We start from the raw sequence: 22992 nt of genomic DNA, 5'->3' as shown, positions 1-22992 counted from the left end.
TCAAATCTTAGGCTTGCTCCATTTGTATTATCTCTCACAAAATCATATGAATGAGAAACAAAATCCCTTGAAGTTTGGTTAACATGGAAATAAGGTGACGTAACCTTTGCAAAATATCATTATATTTATCTTCTTCTTTTTATATCGAATTTATCTCTCTTTGATTACAAATGTCGATTTAAGATTTGCTTCGTGTAATTCAATATGCTTAGCTCACTATTTTAAAAAAGAAATTAATATAAAGTTAGAAATTATAGTTTAAAAAGCTGATGAAGCAAAAACCTAAGCTTACTATCCTAAACAAATATAAATCTTCAATAATATAAATTAGAACTTAAATAAATTGATTACAATAAGTAAAAAATAGGGAGGGTTAAAACTTAAACGTGAAAAGTGAAAACACTAGCCATACATCTTACTAACTGAAAACCCCTACCTTTTCCTAAAATTACTTAAGTAGCCACTACATCACGCATTCTGCATTGCACAGTTAACCATAGTTAATTCCCTATGTGACCGTGGTTACTTTTCTCCGCCTATATAAACCAACTCTCACTGTACTCCCGCCATCTTCTTCATTTGCTGAGCAAAAGCTTTCTGATAAGCACTCTTCTGTTCAAATTTCTCGAAATCGCTCGAGTCTCGTTTCAGCTTCTATCAGTCAACAATGGTGAACAAAAGCTTTTTCTATTTCAACTCGCTCTTCGAATTCGTTGAATCACTTATTACTTCACCGAATTGCTTGATTCTCACCTTGATTTTCTATCTTTTATTTTTCCAGGTTGTGGCACAGAAATTGAAGGAATCGGAGATTACTGAGCAGGATTCGCTCCTTCTGGTAAATGATCGATCTCATATTTGCTATTGATTGTGTTAAGCGAGATGTATTTTTTGCTCTGTTCTATTTAACGCGGATCATCTTTTTACGTTTTTGACGAGTTTTTGTTTGATGTAACATCGATAGCTCAAAGTGCCTGTATGAAACACATTTTGTTGAAGTGTTGAGAGTTGTATAGCTTTGTCTCTTCATCACTTTCTGATGTTTTAGATATTTCGATTTTTATGATTATTGCTTATCAGTTTTAGTCAGATAGGACTGCATGTGAGTTAAATCTGGAGGCTAATCAATGATTTTTTTATACTTGTTTGTGATCGAAATAGTTTTGTGTGTGTATTTTGAGTTCTGTTCTTCAAAGTTTTCTGGCTCTTGTAACCTATAATCTCTGTTTGTAGATGTTGACTTCCGATCGACTCACCTTGCTTGTTTCTCTAGATCCTTGATTTGCATTTTTGCTTTTGATTATTGTAGAATATGTTGATTGAATCTGTTTGTATGTATTTAAAAAAATGAGAACGAGATGTGTAAGACATGTTCTAGATCAATGAACGTGATCTAATAACTTAATTAGTATAAGTTGTTTAAGTTCATCTGGTTTTTTCATTTTGCATTGTCTCCTGGAATTCGGTCTTATCTTCTTTGAATGCTATAATCTAGAGTCAGGTTTATTTTGTAATTTCAGGAAGCTGTGACTGAGAATTTTGCATGATTTCGTTACAATCAAATGAACAACTATATATTCTACTGTCACTGCGTGGCTTTTCTAGTAAATTTATTGCAAACTGCCTCATAAGTAGATCTGCTAAAAGCTAATTTATTGTGCTCATGTGAAAATCACCTTCCGTCTGTCACTTTGTAAATTTTCCAGTTTACTATCGCGGGAGTTCTTAGTCAGGAAACAGAAACTTGTTCACGCATTATTAAGTACTACATGCTAATTATCTGGACTCACTTTTTTCTCCATGGTTTTCAAAAACAGACAAGGAACCTTCTGCGTATTGCTATATTCAACATTAGTTACATCAGAGGCCTCTTTCCTGAGAAATATTTCAGTGATAAATCTGTTCCAGCCTTAGGTAACCTTTCTCTACAATTTTTCTTTTTTGAAATACCTTCTATTTAAGTTTTTCAAATTAATTTACTGGATACTTGTATCACAAGCAGAGATGAAGATCAAGAAGCTAATGCCAATGGATGCAGAGTCACGTAGACTTATTGATTGGATGGAAAAAGGTATGTTGATCTTTTGCTAGTTTGCAAGCTAATCCTTACAGTTTATTTTCTTCCTTTTCATATCTTACGCTCACATTCTTCTCCGTTCCTAGGTGTTTATGATGCATTACAGAAGAAATATCTGAAAACGCTTCTGTTCTGTGTGTGCGAAGCAATTGATGGACCAATGATTGAGGAATATGCATGTAAGAAGAGCCAATATAAGTTGGTTAAGTGATGAATTCAATCAGATCGTAGTATCATATTTTACACCGGCTAATCACATCTGAAACTGACTAGATTACAATCTAGGACCATAGGTGTTGCCTGAGACAAAGAAATTGCTAAAAGAAGAGCTGATACTTCAGTAGCCTGGCTTGTGACAATAGCTTATACACTTAGTTATCTACTTGCAGTTTCTTTCAGTTATTCAAATTCCGACTCTGAAGAAGTGTCAATGAATGTCAATCGTATTGGAATGAAGAAAGGGGGAACATTCAAGTGTAACTCAACCACTGAAATAACACCCAATCAAATGAGGTGACTATGGTCTAATGATCTTTTTACTTTATCAGTCTCATGCTGGTTGTTTTTTGGATTACAAGAACCTTTTGTGTTGAGAGGAAAGTATGTTTCAGGAGTTCTGCTTGTAAAATGGTTCGTACATTGATTCAGTTGATGAGAACTCTCGATAAGATGCCAGAAGAGGTAAAACTTTCTGTTGTTCCTAAAAAGCATTGTTTCATTGTGCATTGACGTTTGACAATTGTCTACTATCATCTTGTTGCTAAGGTTCGATTGTCTTGATTTTTTCTCAGCGAACTATACTGATGAAGCTTCTTTATCATGATGATGTCACGGTATGCCCTTTTCTCAATTTTGTTTGTTTCTGTTTTTCTTTCCCCTTTCCTCTTTTAGCTTGCCTCTCAATGTTTGAGTTTAAGGGGAATGTAAAACTTTCACATAATATAGCCATGCGAATTATGTATTTGCATCTATAAGCACATTGCCTTTAAGAGCATTATCATCTCTTTTTGACATTCAGGAAATAAGATCTCTCCTTCTGAGAAGTCATCTCACTTCTGTAATTTTGTAGCTTAAGTTAATTTCTGAGTTTGAGCCCCAGATTGATTGCTGTAGTTGTGCCAATAAATGGTTCTCGGGCTACTCATGCACAGAAAACACTGCTTAGTCATATCAAATACATCTCATAGAACTTTCCTAGCTTTGTTATTTCCAGTTCACCATTTAAATATCATTTTGCTTCAAAAGTCACTCAGCTTGTCATATTTTGGTCAAAGAAAACTTTTGTAACAGAATTGCTGGTTGTGCAGCCTGCTGATTATGAGCCTCCTTTCTTTAGAGGCTGCACTGACGAGGAGGCTCTCAATCCATGGATGAAAAATCCTCTGAAGTTGGAGGTCGGAAATGTCAATAGCAAGCATTTCGTGTTAGCTCTGAAGGTGTGGGCCAGATCACAGGGGAATGAATATATATAACTAGTTTCCTTTTCAGTAGTCAAGCAGTTCACACTGATATCTTTTCTTTCACAGGTTAAGAGTGTGCTTGATCCTTGTGAGGATGAGAATGATGACAAGCAAGATGATGTCATGAGCTTGGGAGCTGATTCTGCCGAGAGAGATGACAGTGCATCTGATAGTGAGGTGAATATTGGTTCCCCTTGCGTCAATTATTTTGATAAAGCTCAACTTTATTTGCTAAAGTATGTTCATGCACTGACTGTTAAATATCCACCAATTTCAGTTCAGTGACTCTGATGAAGACCAATATATAGTTGCACCAGTTGGTAATGCACATTCCTCTACTCGACCCGTGTTGTACATGCATTCATTCTGTCAGTATTTTTTTAATATCATAAATATAAAAAGACAAGTTTTTTTTCTTCACAGAAAAGCAAAATGTTCAGGATAAAGATGATATGATTGATGAAGGTACTTTTATTGCAGCAAATACTATCGACTTCCTTTCTGAACCAGGTTATCAAGAACTCTAATGCGTTTATTGGCTTTTCAGATGATACTCAAGATCCTGCAGAAGATGAACAACAATTTGGCCGGGTTAAGTACTGGATCAGCTCATACCACCTTGACAGAGTTGAAATGACAGATGTTCTCTCAAATTTCCCAGACATCTCAGTGGTAAGATACTTCTGCTGGCTTTCCTATCAAGTGTCGGTTTCTCCATCATTTACTAGCCACACCTACACCTAACATTGCATCCTGATTGCAGGCCTTGGTTGAAGGTAATGAAAAGACCTTTTAAGCAGATGATGGTGTTCTCAACCTGAGCTTCTATAGAGGAGAACAGTAATATCATATCCTAGCACCAATTCCTGAAGTTTTTGTGCCAAATACAATATCAGATGATTACAGGTATTCTTTCTGGTTTTTAAGCTGTCCAAAGTTTCTGAATCTGTTTTTCTTTTCTTAGATATTTTGGAAAAGCTTGTTAAAGAAGGAATTCTTTCAAGTGCTGGCACAGACACTTACATCATCAAGAAGCAAAAGGTTTCTTATTGTTTTCCTTAATTCATTAATTGTTTACATCTTTACTCTCTTGAATCATGATATATCCTTTTCCAACACCGACAATCATATTCCTCAAATGCAGAAATTCGACTATGAGTTTGATGTTGTGAAAGAAGAAACAGAGGGCCAACAAAATCAAAATGGCAACCAATCTCAGAATGGCAAGGGTGAAGATTACATGTACATGAAGGTGAAACCTGATTAATATCCTTTGAATTGAGCTTAAAAGTATCTAGTGGACGTGTCTGATATCCTTCTGAAATGCATCCATCCTCTTCAGTTAATTTGGTCTATATTTCTTCTTAATCTATTAACTGTATTTGTGAATTATGCTCGTATTGTAGATTTTGCCCACCTACTTTTCCTCGTTTTCTACCAGGGGATTGTGATTCTCAATACTGCTTTACCTCGTGACTACTCCTTCACATTTCAGTAATATATATGAAGTGATTATTCAGTGCTTATCGATCTCTTAATTTCTACTGCCCCTTCTCCCTTCCTCTTTTATATTCAAGAGAAGAACATATATTTTTGCATGATGACTAATTTATTTATTTTTTGGTGGTGGTGGTGGTGGGGGGGGTTTACTACCTGCTTACTTGGACCTTTATAGGTAAAGAGTCGTACAGTTTGGGAGCTTGAAGAAACATTTGTGCAAATATAGAGAAGTAATATATTCTGTCCTCTCTTAAGGTTTTTGGAAAGAGTACATATCCCAATAATGTCCTATAGATTGGGGAGACACAAGTTCCGGATTGTCATTTAGTAACTTAAACAAAGGAGAGGAGCCCGGTGAAGTTAAAAGAATAGTATGAATAACAATCTCCCTTTTAGGAGTATGAATAACTACTCTCTTTCATCTGCTTAAATAAAAATCTTGTGAATAGTTTGCTAATATTGATTTGCATGAAGTTGGCAATTACTTCCTAGATTTCATTGTAACAAAGATAGTCTCTTGTTTCAGGCTTTGTTTCATGCTCTTCCAATGAAATATGTAACTGTTGCCAAGCTCCAAAGTAAACTGGAAGGAGAAGCCAACCAAACTGCGGTGAAGAAGCTAATTGATAAAATGACACAAGATGGATTCATCGAGGCTAAGAACTACCGCAGACTAGGTACTCTCTGGTCTCTGGTAAAACGTATTTCCTTCTTTGTATGGAGCATTACCAAATGATGGACTGATTTTTTCGTTGCAGGGAAGCGTGTGATCCACTCTGATCTGACTGAAGAAAAGCTGGCTGAAGTTAAGAAGGTCTTAGCAAAAGACAGTGTGGTAATAATCTTGAATTAAATATAAGTTTTAACAGCAAAAGACAGTGTGGTAATAATCTTGAATTAAATATAAGTTTTAACACTTTCTTGCACTTCTACTATTTTAACTCTTATCTTTAACTACGATAAATGGTCAGGATGTCAACATGCATGAATCAGGTAATGATTCTAACCTTTTGAATTTTGATAACGTTTAGTCAAGTTACTTCTATACTTATCATCAAATTAGACCACAAAATCTGATATTACTTTATGTCTACTAGCCAACAATTTTAGAGATCTATCCACTTGTGGTGCTCTCCACTCTATTGGATCGGATCTCACACGTACTATAGGAAAATCTGATGCTGCATACTGGAATGGATCTTTCATGAGTGATCTGACTGTCTCCAAGAGAAAGGAGCATGAAAACACACCATTAAGCAAAGCTGAGGTTGGTTCATTTGTGGATTACCTCAATAATCTGCAGTAATTAGTTGATCACCTAACAAAACTGCAGTAACAAATAGTTAGATATGATGTTTGTGCAGCCTGTTGCTTCTCGGGAGAGTTTTGTTCCTGGCAAGGAGAATGGAAGAGTTAACGGAAAACCAAACCAACCTGATGAGTACGAAATTGTCTGTAGCAGGTCCAGTCAGGAGAAACGTCGTAGGAAAGCAAGCATGGTATGATATCCATCAGTTTTTCCAGAAAATCTTAGTTAAGAATCCTGGCTGAAGTGAAGTATTTGGGAAATATTTCTAATTATTCTTCTGTTCCCTTTTCTTCTCTATCTACAGGTAAAAGAACCTATTCTTCAGTATCTGACACGCCAAAATTCTCAAGTTGTATGATGGTTCCTTAAGCTTTGAGGGTGAAAAATATGGGCAGCTTACTTACTATAGTAGAAGGTTTTTTTTCCGTAACTTACTAGTAATTGTACTTAAGTGAAAGGAATAATCATATTCTGATAGTGAAGGACATCAAAAAGTGTGTGAGCATCAATTCTCCAGATGGATTGAAGTTTGAATAGGGTACAGTATGATCCTGTAGAATTTCATGGAAATTAGCCAGAGTTAAAGTTCGAAAATGGTAATAGTATATATTTTGCTGATGTAAGACTTTTAGTATAAAGATTCTCCTATTTTTCAGAAAATAGCTTCTATTGTAGACTTTTTCCTTTTGAGTTCACTTGTTCTAGTATGCATTTTTTTTCCTGCTAGATTACAACTATTTTCCTCGTCTCCATTCATTAAGATATTTAATTGATCACAAAACTTATTAATGAAAGTACTGACTTTAATTTTTTTTTAATCTAAAATAAATCATAAATATTTGTGTGACTATAAATCCTCAAAGTACTATAGAAAGATAATTTTATCTAGACTAACTAAAAGAGAAAGAATTTCACATAAATTGAAATGAAAGAGTATTATATTAGGATACAACAATTTTAAGAACTTACTAACTTCACTCATTTTTACTTATCTATTATACTAAAAAAAAATCACTTTTGCTTGTCCACTTTAGCATATCAAGGAAAATAGAATCTTTTTTATTTTTTTTGTGTGTTCTACCCTTGACATTAACTATTAATTCCTAATCATTTTTCAAATCCATTAAAAACTATACACCAATTGATATGAATATCATAATAAAATATAAGCTTCATTTATTTCGGGACAAGTACACAAATGGACATCCGGTAAAAAATATTGACAATCGGATGACCCAAAAGTCAATTCCCAATTTTTAACTGCTTAACTATCAATGAAAATCTGAAAACAAGATTCTGTCAAAAAGGTTGATTCACCCATAGTTATATCAACTATTTGATGAGCTTCTACAATCCCAATGAATCCTCTCCCAAATAGTGTTTCATCAAAATCTTCATTACTTGTTTCTCCAAATGAATTGACATATCCTAGTTCATCAAAATATGAAGGCAGCCTAGAAAATGATGTATGTCCGTGTCTTTTCCTTTTCATATACTTAGATCCATCAAAGATTGCATGAAACAAGCCCATCTTTCCATATCGAGAGGAGTTAGTTTGTATCACCAACTCATCATTTATAATATCGTTCTCGTATAGAAGATGCATCCCCCAACCTTTGATTGCAACATCTGCATCAGTCCCACAAATGTCTATTTGAATCCAGTCGTTAGGATTGCAAACACGGTACTCATGCGTTGACCAAAAAGAATCGAATGATGCATAGGCCAGGAGAATGTGACCTGAATCAGGACATTCCTCACTTCCTACTGAGCCAATACTCTTAAAAAACAGGCCAGGCTTTCCATCATGCCTTGTGAGCTTAAATATGACTAGAAATCCAGGGATTTTTTTAAGGTAACCAAGATTCATACAGGAAGGTTCCTTAAAACTGTTAAAAACAACACAAAGAGCAAAGCCCATGAATTTGTTTGTGTACCAATTTTTAGGTAGCGTGACTGATATTGAAGGACCCAAATTCTTGTACGTAAACCACTCAGGAACTTCAGATCCAGGGATACATATACTGAAATCATCATCCACCATCGATAGTCCCTGTGTCGTGCAAAAAAATGTTTTATGTATTTACCAAGATTCTGGAGTGTTAAATGTACATATAAAGAGCTATTTACTTACCTTGAGCATGTGATTCCACAATGAATCAACAACGGGGACATCAGGTTCATTTTTGACAAGTTGGTGACATTGGGTAAGTGAAACTCGCGACAACATTGGATATTTGCTTAATTGATCAATGCCACTCCTCAGTGATGTACATTCATCGGCATACACCTCTTCTATACTTAAAGGAAGCTCTGGAAAAATCTCAAGCCTCTTACAACCAACCAATTCAACAACTTTAAGTCGAGTTAGACCATTGATGCTTGCAGATGGAATAACAGCAAAATCATTTTTCCCGAGATTCACTTCCTCCAAAGATGGCAAAAACCCAAGATTAGATAGGATCCCTCCGTCTAAAATATTGCAGTCACTTATGTCCAGCTTTGTCAATGAGCAAAGACCTGATAAATTAGGAAAAAACAGACCCATAGAGTTGTTGTGTCCTTTTCCTAATAGCCAAGAGAAAATGAGTGAGCTCCATACTTGTAAACCCAAAGCATTTTTACATCCGCGGAGAGATAAGTGCTTAAGGTTCTTTAGCTGAGAGACACAGGAAGGAATTGTTCGGATGGCTGTGTCATCGCAATGAAGCTCCTCTAAACTCTCTAAAAGTCCAAAGTCATCTGATAATCTTTCGAGTCTTGAGCACCCGGATAGATCAAGTGTTCTTAGACACTTTAATCTACAAATACTGCTTGGAAGATTCTCAAGATACTTGCAGTTACTTAGATTTATCAAAGTTACTCCTGAAAAGTTCTCAACTGATTCGGGTAGTTCTCTCAAAGCTGTTCCTTCCAAGTACACTTCAGACAAACAATTCATTTTTTCTTTTATTTCCGACAACTTTTTGAGTTTTAAGCAGCCTGATAGAATCAAAATCTTAAGACTTTCCAATTGAATGATCTTCGGTAGAGTCTTTAAATTTCTACAGTTCTTCAGATTCAGCAAGACTAACCTTCTGAGATCTCTAACAGAAAAAATTATTTCTACCAAATTTGTGCATCCTTCAAGAACCAGCCTTTCAAGATTAGGGGTACCTGAAAAATCCGGAGTCCTTACTAGCTTCTGTGACTCGCTTAGGTTGATGTATTTCAATTTTCCTAGAACCTGTCATAATTCAGTAAGTTAGTTTGGATGAATATTCCATCGTCATGTGAATGTTAGAAAAGGAATAGATAACCTTGGAGCCTTGCCAAAGTTGTATGATTCGACTATCTTTCAACTTCAAACCAACAAGCTTTTCGCCCTGAAAACTAACAGGCAGACTTCTTGATGGATATGCGTGCCAATTCAACCACCTCAACTCACCAGGAAGAAAATTAGGACCGTGGTGAACATTTGTATTCTGGATACTGAGAAATCTTAGTCTGCTCATTTGTGTGAAAGCCGCGCTGCTTATGTTCACTTCTTGTGCCAAAGCCAAGTTCAGTGACATTCCTTCAATCTTTTCAGTGCCCTTATTAATGAAATAGGCACAAAATTAGATATTTATAAAAATGTTCAAGAAAAGCTAACAAATTAGAAAATATCATTTATGCAAAAATACTTACCAAATCTGCTGCGAGTACATGAGAAATATTCTCAGGAAGCCACAACCTACTATATCTTCTTGGATCATCAGAAGCTTCTTGACGAATAATATACCAACACATTTCTTGTATCAATTGATGGACTTGAATCCGACCTTGTGAAAACATAATCAAAGATTTCTCCATGAGAACTTTTATGCCAATAACAGGACTAAAATTAAAACTCTCTAATATTCTTGTAACTGATTCTTTCTTCTTCCCTATGAAGAAACACACAATATCTAATAATATCTTTTGTTCAATTTTGTTGAGTCCATTGAAACATAATTCGAGTTTCTTCACAATTTCATCTTCTGGAATTTGTTTCAATCGTTCCACTTCACTTTCCCATTCAGCCAAATCTCTTCCATACAAGAAACTTCCAAGGACTTTCAAAGCCAAGGGGAGTCCAGCACAATGCCTTATAACTTGAGCTGAGAGATCCCTAAATTCATCTGTAAGACAGATTTTCTTAAAGGCGTATAACTTAAAGAGCTGCAAACTTTCGTTTTCATTCAACGTTGTCATTCTGTATATCTTTTCTACATCATGTTTAACAAGCAAGTGTTTATCTTTAGTTGTTATGATAATTCTACTTCCGTGACCAAACCACTCACGTTTCCTTGCTAAGGCATCTAATTGATCTACGTGATCAACATCATCAAGAACAAGAAGAACCTTTTTGTACTGTAATCTTTGTATCTGCCTATTGACTCCTTCATATAAATTGTTGATATTTACATCTTTCATGAAAAGGATTTCAGAAAGAAGTATCTCTTGCAAGTGCACTAGACCATTGTGTTTTGCTGAACGGTCTCTAACTTCATGAAGAAAACACGAACCTTCAAATTGACTCCGAATATTATCATAAATTACTCGCGCTAGAGTTGTCTTCCCCACTCCACTCATTCCCAATATTCCAACGAAACGAACTCCACCAGACCCAATGCTAAGCATTTTATATACTTTTTCCATACGTGACTCGATTCCAATAAGATTTTCACCATTTTTCATGCTCTGACTACCCAATCTAGCCATTATATCTTCCACAATTTGCTTTATGACTACAGCTTCATGCCTACATACCACAAAATATATCTTTAAAAAATCTGTTTTGTGGCATATATATATATATATATATATATATATATATATAGTAAAAGCTTCGTTCATCTAAAACCCAACTTGTTTTCTATATATATTAAATTGTGCACAAATTGATTTGATGATACTTACGCATTGGCAGTATTTGCCAAATCCCAGCCAGATAAATTAGCTGCTTCCTCTATTGCTGCTCTCCATTTTTGCACCTGGAAACAATCTTCATAATTATTAAATGCTTCTTCAAAGCTCGATTTTTGTTTCCTTACTGTTGATGGATCTACATCATAGAACACCGGAAGAACGATTTGTCCTTTCACATTCTTACATTCCATGATTTTCACTGCTTCATCTAAACACCATGTCGAATTAGCATACTTCTTGGAGAAAATAATCAAAGCTATGCGCGATTCTTCAATTGCTCTCATAAGTCCTGGTGATATAGAATTGCCTTTCTCTAATTTCTCATCATCTTTGAATGTGTTGATTCCCTTTTGTTGAAGTGCAGCATAGAGATGATCAACAAAAGTTTTGCGTATATCCTCACCTCGAAAACTTAGAAAAACATCGTAACTCCATCGAATAATTTCAGGAGTTATTGGAACCAAACAACTACTACTTTTTTGTTGATTCATTCTCTCGTGGCTAAATGAAATTAACAAAAACTTGGCTATAAATATAATAATTATTCGACTCAAGAAAAATATGTGTGATCTAAATGAGGAATTCTCAATAATATATATGCAGAGTGAAGACTTGATTAATTAGCATTTGCATATATTATGATATAAACACACTGAGAAAATAAATGTGTGGTAGGAAGCTGCCTACAGGAATTATGGTCAACGATAAAGTCTGTGTTGACCCAATTATAAATTTTTAAAAAAGATAATGTTGTCGTAGTCAAAATCATCTAGATGCTTGAGTGATAAATTAACTAACATACAAATTAATGAAACTGCTAAGAAATTAAGCGTGATACATAAACTTAAGATATTCCATTTGAACTCCCCAGTCAAGCGTCAACATAAAATTTATATGTCAAATTACAAAAAGTGCGCGCAATTCACACAATAAGTAGTACATGATGTGAACCGCACAATATGTGCCTGACCGTGTAACATTTTACCTATACTACAATTAGTCATTTGTGGGGATAGATATATGGTTGGATTTGAATATATTAACTTTATTATGGCTTTAACATATACATTAATTGACGGTGTAATTTTTTTTATTTGCTATACATAATACAATACTTTCTCCGTTTCGATTTGCGTGACTTACTTTTCTTTTTAGTCCGCTTAATTTTTACATAACTCTTTAATTTTTATACATAATTCTTAATTTTTACTTTATATATGAAGTGTTTAAAACCACATGATTAAATAACATTTTGATACACTTGACCTATCTTTAATTTAACCCACCGGATCATGCAGACACCAACTCTAACACCTAGATAGAAAAACCCTTCCACTCATTTTAAAACAGGCCATGCAGAAATTAACAAATACGATAATTCACCATTATATTAATAAGAAAAGCTTCCCTCATTGATTAAAATAAGAAACTCATTTACAAGTTATATATAAAAATTCCCTTTAAACCACCAATATAACCCTCTCAAGGAACAAGTCTAAACAGGTACAAAAGATACTAGGAGAATGTGATATACAAGAAAATGGGGCACATCTCTCATCTAGAGGAAGGATAAAATAGAAGATGTTGGAGATCATCTTTGGCTTCACCTAAAAATTATCACTGACCCTACAACTAGACTATGTCAAGTGGCATAGCAAGAGTAGTATTAATACAAAAAAATATATACTTATAGGCTTCATCAGCAATCCGAATCCACCCATAATATCATGCAAACAAATAAAAGGAAACATGCAACTTGAAATTACCACTTTTGTTCTTAAGACACCACTCTTGCCATTAGCCATAATGCTCTCGCCCGTTCAACGTGCCCAACATCTCTCTACACCCTTCTGTTGCCAATTCCATCACTAAGATACACCTCCCTTACCATAACTGATCATAACCTGACCCACTATGACTCTTAAGTCTTTTACTTAGCCTATCCTTTATACCACACTCAGGCTTTCCAAGCCTAACCCTTGCATCATCAAATAAATCTCAAACCACTTAGCAAACACACCCTGCCTCAATAACCAACAAGGCACAACTCCCCGCCATCCACTTGGCCTAACAATTACATAAATCATAAGCAATCCACACACATACCCATCCCTAATTTCCACTTAGTCTCCAACTATCCTGAACAACGTACGGATCCTTAAGACATAGCTTGAGGTAAGTAACATACAATCTTGATCTACACAAAAACCATCCCGATATTTACGCACAATAACTGGGCCCCTCAAGGACCAACACAGTTAACACATATAACAACCAATCAATAAAAGAAAGAGACTTCTAGTTCTAAGATCATGAATCAACTATGCATAAAACATGTCTCATATGATCACAATATGCATAAATCATTCCTCTCATGTAACCCACACACAAACTGTTAGTGTACCAGTGCAGTACCTGAGCCAACCATAATGAATCACATCACATGTGGTACTCGAGCCAATCATTAGTAATATTAGTATGATAGCATGGTACCCTGGCCAACCATAAATAATGTTAGTGTACCGGCATGGTATCCGAGCCAATCATAAGTAATGTTAGTGTACCAGTGTGGTATCTAAGCTAACCATCAATAATAACACATGCACAATCACAATGAACAACAATACTTGAGACCACAAATAAATAACCAACAAGGCCCAACTCCCCGCCATCCACCTGGCGGCCTAACCATTACATAAATCTAGACCCGTCAAAATGGGCCGGTTGGGGAATACCAGATAGGGTATCGGCCCAACGTAAAAAAAATTAGGCCGGTCCATTTTTTTGGACTCGGATCGATAAGACCGGCCCGTTAAAGGAATAGGTACCGGCTCGATTTGAGAAAACAAATATTATTATTTTTCGAAAATTAATGAATTGGGCCAGATTTCTAAAAGAGTCGTTGGGCCCAACGACCTAATCTGAAAATATGCAAAAAAAAAATAATTAATCAATTTTTTTTTCTATAAATACTTACAAAATTTAATCATTTTTTCGCACCAACAATCATCTAATTCTCTCAATTTCTCAATTATCTCTTAAAGTAAAATCAATTTTTTTTTTTGCAATTAACAACATCAAGTGGAAGTTTTCAACTTTCAAGTATTCAACATTTCATCAATTTTATAATTCTCTGTTTGATTCCGGCAATTTGGTATAATCGTTCCTTCTCTTGCTTTTATTTAGTATATTTAAATATTTAATTTTTGTGTTTATAATTTTTATTAGTTTAATTTGCATAATGGATAGATTAAAAAAATATAGGTAAAAGTGTTAAAAATTTGTGTCCCGAAGGAAGTAATGGTAGTAAGAAAAAAAGTGTTTTCGGTAGAGGTAGTACAAGTAGAGATTATTCGCGTATGTTTGAAGCACTACCTAGTGAATTTGGAGAAATAGGTGTAGGTACACATGATATGAATGAAAATGAATTTCAAAAAACTTACGGTATAGAAGAACCAAATGAATTTGAAGTAGACATAGAACAAGATAATAATGATGATGTGGATGTTACACCAACTAGTCCTGATGTAGATTTATGTAATGCTCAATCTAGAACTGTTAATCTTCCTCCACGACCTGTAAAAGAAAAAAAAACTAGCCTGGTATGACATTATTTTGAACTCATAGCCGAAACAACTAAAGTTAAATGTAAAGAGTGTCAAAAAAATTCGAGCATAAGATCGGGGGTAATAGAGGTGAAACTATTCAATTGACTAGACATCTAGACAATGAGCATCCTGGTTGGAAAGAACGAATAAGGGGTGCTATTGGGCAAGTTCAAGGTAGAATAAATCCACAGACCGGAAAAATAACGGAGACGTATAATAAAATGAGGAACCATGAAGAGATAGCGAAAATGATAGTTGTGGGTTGTCTATCTTTTTCATTTGCTTCTTCTGATGCTTTTATTCATTATATACAATCAATTTATAATCTCATGTTTAATGGTATTCCTAGAAGTACTTGTAGATCAGATATTTTTAGACTTCATGGACAATATGCATATTATTTACGTTGGTTATTAACAAATCTTCCATATAGAGTTTCACTTATTTCCGATCTTGGTCATGCTATAAATAAAAATGATTATTTAATTGTAACTTGTCATTGGATAGATAGTAATTTTATTATGCAAAAACGTATTTTAGCATTTCAATATGATGAAGACAGAAGACATAATGCACAATTTATTTCTAATTCTATATCAATGGTTGTAAAATATTATGATCTTGAACACAAATTTTTATGTATTTCTTTTGATAATGTATCTAACAACACCGCTGCTATTAATTTTTTTTAAAACTGAGCTCTCCCCCCTCTTTAGATGATATTTTTCATATTAGATGTGCTTGTCATATATATAAATTATTTGTTAAAGATGAACTTTATTGTTTTGAGCTAACAATTGAAAAAATTATGCATGCAGTTGGTTTTATTCAAGGAAATAATAGAAAAATGTAGACTTAAAGAATTTAAAAGAAAATGCGAGGAAAATAATCTTAGACCTAGATTAATGCCTGAAGAAATTGAGACTAGGTGGGATTCGACTTATGAATTTTTAAAGACTTCTAATATTTATAAAGCCCTTATAACTACAATTTTTAATCAATATGCATATAAATTTCCCAAAATCATGTTGGAAGAATCTGATTGGACTAAAATTAATGATATTGTCGTATTTTTAGAAAAAAATTATTTGGCTACTCTTGAATTTTTCAGTGCTTATTATCCTACTTTTTCTAATATTTTAGCTTATTTAGCCAAAATTTCTGTATTGCTTATGGAATATAAAAAGAAAGTTAATTACAAAGATGTTGTTGCTGAAATGATAGAAAAATTTTAAAAATATTTTTTTTCTATTCTTCCTATTTATTTAATTGGTGCTATGTTAAATCCGTATATGAAATTTAATACTATGTCTGAATGTGTTCGCCTTATATATACTTCTATAGAAATTGGAAAAGATGAAGATCCTACTATGTTTAAGGCGATGAGTGATACAAGCGATCATATTCAAACATTATATAATCATTATATCGATTTACTTGATAGTGCTATCCCTAGTCATATTGTTCCTCTATTTTGTCTTTCTAACGAGCCATCATCTTCTAAAACGCAAGCACGTGGTATGCTTGCCCATGATTTTTCTAATTTATCTATTTGGAATAGAATACAACCTACATCACGAAGGAGCATAAATCGAGACGAACTTAATTATTATTTGAGACAGACTCTAGAGAACTATGAAGAAAATAGTGTTACTACACTGGAAAGATGGAAGAACAATAAAAAAAAAATATCCAGTATTATCAACCATGGCTAGGAATATGCTAAATATTTCAATGTCAATTGTTGCATCAGAGAGTGCATTTAGTCAAGGAAAGCAGCAGATCGGAGACAATCGACACTCTTTGGGGAGACATGTCATGAATGTTTTAATTTTCCTTAGAGATTGGATTGGATCAGAGTGTAGGAATAAAGGAAGAATAGAAGATACAGAAGAAGACGAAGAACTTGAAGAAATAATGTCAATTGGAGATCCTTCGGCACAAGCTAGTCCAAATTACGGATTAGTTAATTTTGAAAATTATGAGTCAATTTCTGTTAATGTTAATACAGATGAATTGGAGAAAATAATTCAAAATATGTAGAAGTTACAATTTATTATATACAACTAGTTGTAAGTTTGTAACTTGTATGTTTCGAATTTTATCAATATATTAATAAAGTCAAAGTCTTTGCATTTCTTAATTTTTTTTTCCTACAAATTTTGTATGAATCAATTAAATAATTATTTTTACTTCAGATAATCATCTAAGGAAAATTAAATTTATAGTCACTATAAGATTTCAATACTTGAAAAGTATTATTATAATAAATAGTACATTATGAGTATATTTGTTATAGTAAGTATATATATAATATATAATGTAAGTAATAGATTATATATTGTAGGTATATTAGATATACATTGTAAGTATATATATATATATATATATATATATATATATATATAATATAATGTAAGTCTATTATTATAATAGATAGTATATTGTGAGTATATTTGGTATACTTTGTAAGTATATATATAATATATAATGTAAGTAATAGATATTATATTGTGAGTATATTAGATATACATTGTAAGTATATATAATGTAAGTATATCACTATAATAGATAGTATAATGTTAGTATACTTGATATACATAGTACATATATATAGTATAATGTAAGTATATACATACTAATAGATAGTATATTGTGAGTATATTTGATATACTTTGTAAGTATATATATAATATATAATTAATTATATCACTATCATATATAGTATAATGTTAGTATATTAGATATAGATTGTAAGTATATATATAATATATAAGTATATCACTATAATAGATAGTATATTGTGATTATATAAATTGCTATAATTACTTCTAAATTAACTAGATAACTGTTACGCCCCGGGAGGGTACCCTAGACGTAACCGGCACTCAGAAACCATTTCTGGCTCCCAAGCGAACCACATAGCCTGATCACACATCCATTCATTCATTCATTCAGCGGAAAGTTTAAAAATAAAGAATAAATTAGCGGGCAACTCAAATCACCCATCCAACTCAAAGAATAAAGGCCATGGGCCGACATATCAACTAAAATATTTGTCATTTAAAAAATAGTTTGACAAGAATAACTCAAGGATAGAAATACTCAATCGACTCATCACTATCTAGTCTATGAAGCCTCTATCACTACTATCTAATTGGTGCCGATGACATGTTCATGGCTACCTCAAATCAAAATGAAAAGGGCTAACTGAATGCAAGAATACACAGACGGTGTCCTCCGAATGTAGGGGAGGACTCACCAATACGCTGAGTGCGAATAAATCCCCAATGATGCTTCTATTGATGATCTCATAAACCTGTCTCTGCATCGTGAAACGATGCAGGCCAAATGGCGTCAGTACGTGGAATGTACTGGTATGTAAAATGGTAGAATGAAACATACCTCGAGGAAGAATAACATCGGTCCACATATCTCAAATCAGAAAGATAAGAGGAACTCAAATAAAGCGTCGTAAATCTAAAGTAAGGATACAGTTTAGACAAAGACCAATCATATACCATACAATCCAATCCAATCATGTATAATACAGTTCAATCAAATCATTTACAATTCGATCCCTTTCAATCATGTACAATCCGATTATATAAACTCAACTCAACAATCAACTCAATAATCAACTCCAATCTAGTCACATACCATGCTATTCAATCCAATCACAATTCATCTACTCCAATCCGACCGTATACAATCTACTCAACAATCAGCTCAAGGGACTCAACTCAGTTAAATATGCAAATTTAATTATGCAACGTTTTACAATTCAACTCAATCATCTACAATCACAATCAAACCAATCAGATCAAGCACAATCCATTCAATTGGGAGTTTCTCTAACCGACAACCATCACCATATGAGCGAGTGATAGTACAACAAGCCGACGTTGTTGCCGCGTCCGTTCATACCTTGCCAGGGTATGAACGCATCAACCAATCATGGATCCAATCCAACCGAGTCCTATAATGTCAGGAAAAACATTTTGGGGAAGCATCCGACTTTAACAGTTCAATCCCCTCCTACGTTTGGCGACGTAGTTTATTCGTTCGAGTATGGACTATACTCTTATCCAATTCGGTGCTCGATACTCCTCCCAAGACTCAACATGCTCATATCTATCAAGTGAGTAAAATACTCAAAATGCTCATTCAGTCTCATCGAACTCTTTCAAATCAACTCATTTAGTCTTATTGGACTCTTTTCAAAACTCAATCAAATCTGGCCTCATTGGACCTTCTTTCAAATCGACTCATCTCAAATCATCAAACTCTTCTCTTTAAAATCTATACAATCTCAAAAATCGACATTTTAAAGTAAAAATACTCAACTCACTTATACTCAAAATACTCGTGTTCAAAAATAATTAAAAGACTTCTCAAACTCAACTCATGCTTAAACTCTTTTCAAATCATAGATGAAAATAATTACTCTTTAAACTCAAAATAGTGTATAAATAGTTTATGCAAAAATAGTTTCAAAATCATTTATTTTCAAAATGCTCATAAGACTCCAACCACATCAAATTAGGTAAATCACATATCACATAATCACATTAGACTCCAATCCACTTCATCACATAACATCCTCATCAATATACCTCTACATCAATCATTCTACATATATTAAATAAGCACCATTCACGTCATCACTCACATCGTCATCAAAACATCATCATCACATCATCATCGTATATTATCATTTACATCATCATCAAACATTATCATCACATCATTGTCAAGTATCATCATCACATCAATCATCTAACATCTACTCCAAAATCCTTATTTTTGTCCTATGTTCATTTTATAGAAGCAAAGGGACATTCTTAACTAACCAATTCGTTCTTTTCATCCCAATCAATACATATATAGACACAATTATCCATCTCAACCTCAAGACATTTATGACAAGAAATGTCATCTTGGGTTCATGTGAATGAAACATGAACTCATACTCTCAACAAAACTCAACTCCAAAAATATCGTCAATACCTATAAATCTATATACAAAGATACATTTGTAGTTAATAATATGAAAAATAACTATTTAATAACTCAATTCATTAAAATCATCAATCAACCATTTGTATCTAAAAACATTCCATAGTTTAGGGAAAACTTTCAAGAAAACCTTTCTAGAAGGTGCAACTCTTTCACAACTCCTAACCAACACATCTATGGGCATATGGAAGAACTCAATCCATATTTTAGGTTAGCCTTACATACCTTGTTTGAAGACTTTGAAGGAACTTGATGTTAGGTCTTCAATGGAAGACTTGAATCCTTGAAACTCTTGAAGGCACCCTTTGTTGGAGATGGATTTGGAGAAGAAGAAGAAGAAGAAGAGAAGGAAAATATTTAGGGCTTTTTTAGAGAGAGAGAGGAGCTGAAAATAATGGTCCAAAATGCTCAAGGATGGTGTATATATAATTTGGAAAAAGTCCAAGTTACCCCTCTTCCAAAAATCTGGAAATTTGGGCAAAAGTCTTGCTGGCGCTATAGTGGTGCGTCGCGCCACTGCAGCGCCAAGCCAAAATAGGCTTAAAACCCTGCACACCTAATAGTGGCGCGTCGCTCCAAGCCCCAAACTACTGAGGCTGTTTTCTGGCGCTATAGTGGCGTGGGGCGCCACTGGAGCGCCAAGCCTGAATTTCGCCCAGGCTTGAATATTCCTGCAGTACTAGTCCGTAGTAAAATGGCCATAACTTTTGACTCCGAACTCCAAAAATTGCAATCTTGGTGGCGTCGGAAAGAAGACTCAAATACCTTTAATTTGGTAGGTCGTGGGACACTCAGTTCATTATATACTAGGAGATATGGTCGTTTTAAGTTGACCCTTATACTAACTCATCCGAAAACTTAATCGATTGGAGTTCTTTGGACTCGACTTGGTGTTAGAGATCCCTCATGACCCCTAAACACATCTAACACACTTCAAATACTTAGGAATTAATCCTAACTCATATGTAGAATTACAAGTCCTCCGATCCGAGTCTACCCACACGTGAAGAAATGTTCGATTCTTTGCGAAAATTTTTTTGGGGTGTCACAATAACGATACACTATATTGATGATTGACTCAAATTTTAGAATATATAAAAGCCGGAAAAAAAAATCAACCCCAACGGGCTAATCCGGCCCGACCCATTAAGATCGGCCACTATTCCTTAATAGGTCATGGGCCATTTTTTTCATATTATTTTCACTATCCGTGAACCGATGGACCAAAAAAAATGGATCGATTTAACCCAGCCCGACCCAGTTAACAGCTATACATAAATCATAAGTGATCCACACACCTACCCATCCCTGAGTCCCACTTAGTCTCCAACTAACTCGGACCACGCAAGGATCCTTAAGATATAGCCTGAGGTAAGTAATATGCAACCTTGGTCTTAACATAAACCATTCCAGTATTTACGCACAAAAACTCGGTCCCTCAAGGACCAACACAATTAACACATATAACAACCGGTCAATAAAAGAAAGAGACTTCCAGTTCTAATATCATGAATCAACAATACATAAAACATGTCTCATATGATCACAATATGAATAAATCATTTCTCTCATGGAACACACACACAAACTGTTAGTGTACCAGTGCAGTACCTGAGCCAACCATGTGAATTATATAAGGTGTAATACTCGAGCCAATCATTAGTAATATTAGTGTGTTGGCGTGATACCTGAGCCAACCATAAGTAATGTTAGTGTACCGGTATGGTACCCGAGCCAATCATAAGTAATGTTAATGTACCATCGTGATATCCGAGCTAACCATCAATCACAAACACATGCGAAATCACAATGAACAACAATACTTGAGACCACAAATAAATAAATAGGTTCAATGCATGAGATTATCAACGTGGTGTCAATTCAACTTAGTTTCTTTATTTCCTCCCCATGTATGACACAATAAATAATACAAGCAGTAAACTTGCATACACTGATACACACAAAATTTGAAAACATACAACCATCACTTTCATACCTATAACCCGCGCTAGGACCCTTTGACCCCCACGAGTCCCAGCAATAATGAAAAATAATTATTTATATGACATTTGAGTAATTTGTGAATCATGAACTGTGCGAGAGGCTGAAGGAATGAAACCTAGAAATTTTTTCGTGAGATTGTGCAAGTCTTCAAATATTTGAATCGCGACTGAACCTTAGCATGATCGCGCTGATATATAAGTTCAGATATAAAAATTAAATTAAATATTGAGATTTTAGCCATTAATTCATCATCAAGGAGTAACTGAGTAGTGTTTTCACTGAAGCGTTGTTTTTTCCTCTTTGATGCCATCAAAATATATATATATATATATATATATATATATATATATATATATATATATACTCCGATAGTATCAAACAGTAAATGTGAATTAGCAGTTAAAAACATGGGATATGAAAGTAAGACTGCAGACACTTATAAATAGTTCTTTTTTTGGAATACAAGTGTTTTTATATCGAGGTTTGACTACATGGGCTCGAGGTTGTCATTTGAATGACTTCTACCTAGACTACGTATTAAATTATGGAATCAAGTTGATTACCTCTGTTTTACTTTTTTAAGTATTATATAAGTTACATATGCATAGTATATATGCATTGTTGATGACTTAGGTCTAGACGTCTAGTCACATGTTAGAACTGCATTAATTATCTATGTACGTATTGATTTATATATATATATATATATATATTCAGTTATTCTTGATATGTAATGTGTTATTCCATTATTTGCTCCTTGAGTTATGATTTATTTAATTTTTGAACTGAGATACAAATTTAGTGACTACTGACAGTCCAAATAGATGTACAAAGATGTGGCTTGGTGATTGTTACACAATGTGTAAATTATTGAGAATTTGGTGGTGGTTTTATGATTTAGGGACTGTTAATATGATTGTATTGTGCACATGTAAATGTGGATACCATCCCTATATTTTTGTTATTTGTATCCTTGTATATACTATTGTATGTTTTGTATATCGCCTTGATTATATTCATTGCGCGTACAAATATAGTTGATAAATGTTGTATTCGTTGCACAAACAAATACAGTTGATACCG

General features: G+C 34.0%; 2 protein-coding genes across 2 annotated transcripts; one reads left to right on the top strand and one right to left on the bottom strand.

The window, feature by feature from the left end:
- The first annotated feature begins 566 nt into the window (after window positions 1-566).
- On the top strand, window positions 567-6740 carry LOC129871715 (meiosis-specific protein ASY1-like). Its single transcript, XM_055946686.1, has 22 exons — window positions 567-670; window positions 782-838; window positions 1818-1914; window positions 2003-2071; window positions 2164-2256; window positions 2467-2590; window positions 2689-2758; window positions 2869-2910; window positions 3385-3513; window positions 3604-3714; window positions 3815-3857; window positions 3961-4002; window positions 4085-4209; window positions 4301-4313; window positions 4502-4578; window positions 4682-4789; window positions 5564-5714; window positions 5796-5872; window positions 6009-6030; window positions 6135-6304; window positions 6402-6536; window positions 6651-6740. Exons 1-22 carry the CDS (start codon window positions 668-670, stop codon window positions 6702-6704), a joined length of 1812 nt encoding a protein of 603 aa, XP_055802661.1. The 5' UTR covers window positions 567-667; the 3' UTR covers window positions 6705-6740.
- Window positions 6741-7493: 753 nt separating this feature from the next.
- On the bottom strand, window positions 7494-11871 carry LOC129870588 (TMV resistance protein N-like). The gene is made up of 5 exons (XM_055945404.1): window positions 11270-11871; window positions 10016-11111; window positions 9646-9921; window positions 8481-9572; window positions 7494-8399 (listed from the first exon to the last, which is right to left on the bottom strand). Exons 1-5 carry the CDS (start codon window positions 11767-11769, stop codon window positions 7611-7613), a joined length of 3753 nt encoding a protein of 1250 aa, XP_055801379.1. The 5' UTR covers window positions 11770-11871; the 3' UTR covers window positions 7494-7610.
- Window positions 11872-22992: the final 11121 nt, after the last annotated feature.

Source organism: Solanum dulcamara, chromosome 10 (assembly GCF_947179165.1).
Source record: "Solanum dulcamara chromosome 10, daSolDulc1.2, whole genome shotgun sequence".
Taxonomy (NCBI): Eukaryota; Viridiplantae; Streptophyta; class Magnoliopsida; order Solanales; family Solanaceae; genus Solanum; species Solanum dulcamara.
Note: the sequence above shows the minus strand (reverse complement) of the source record. Positions and strands in the feature narration are given on the sequence as shown.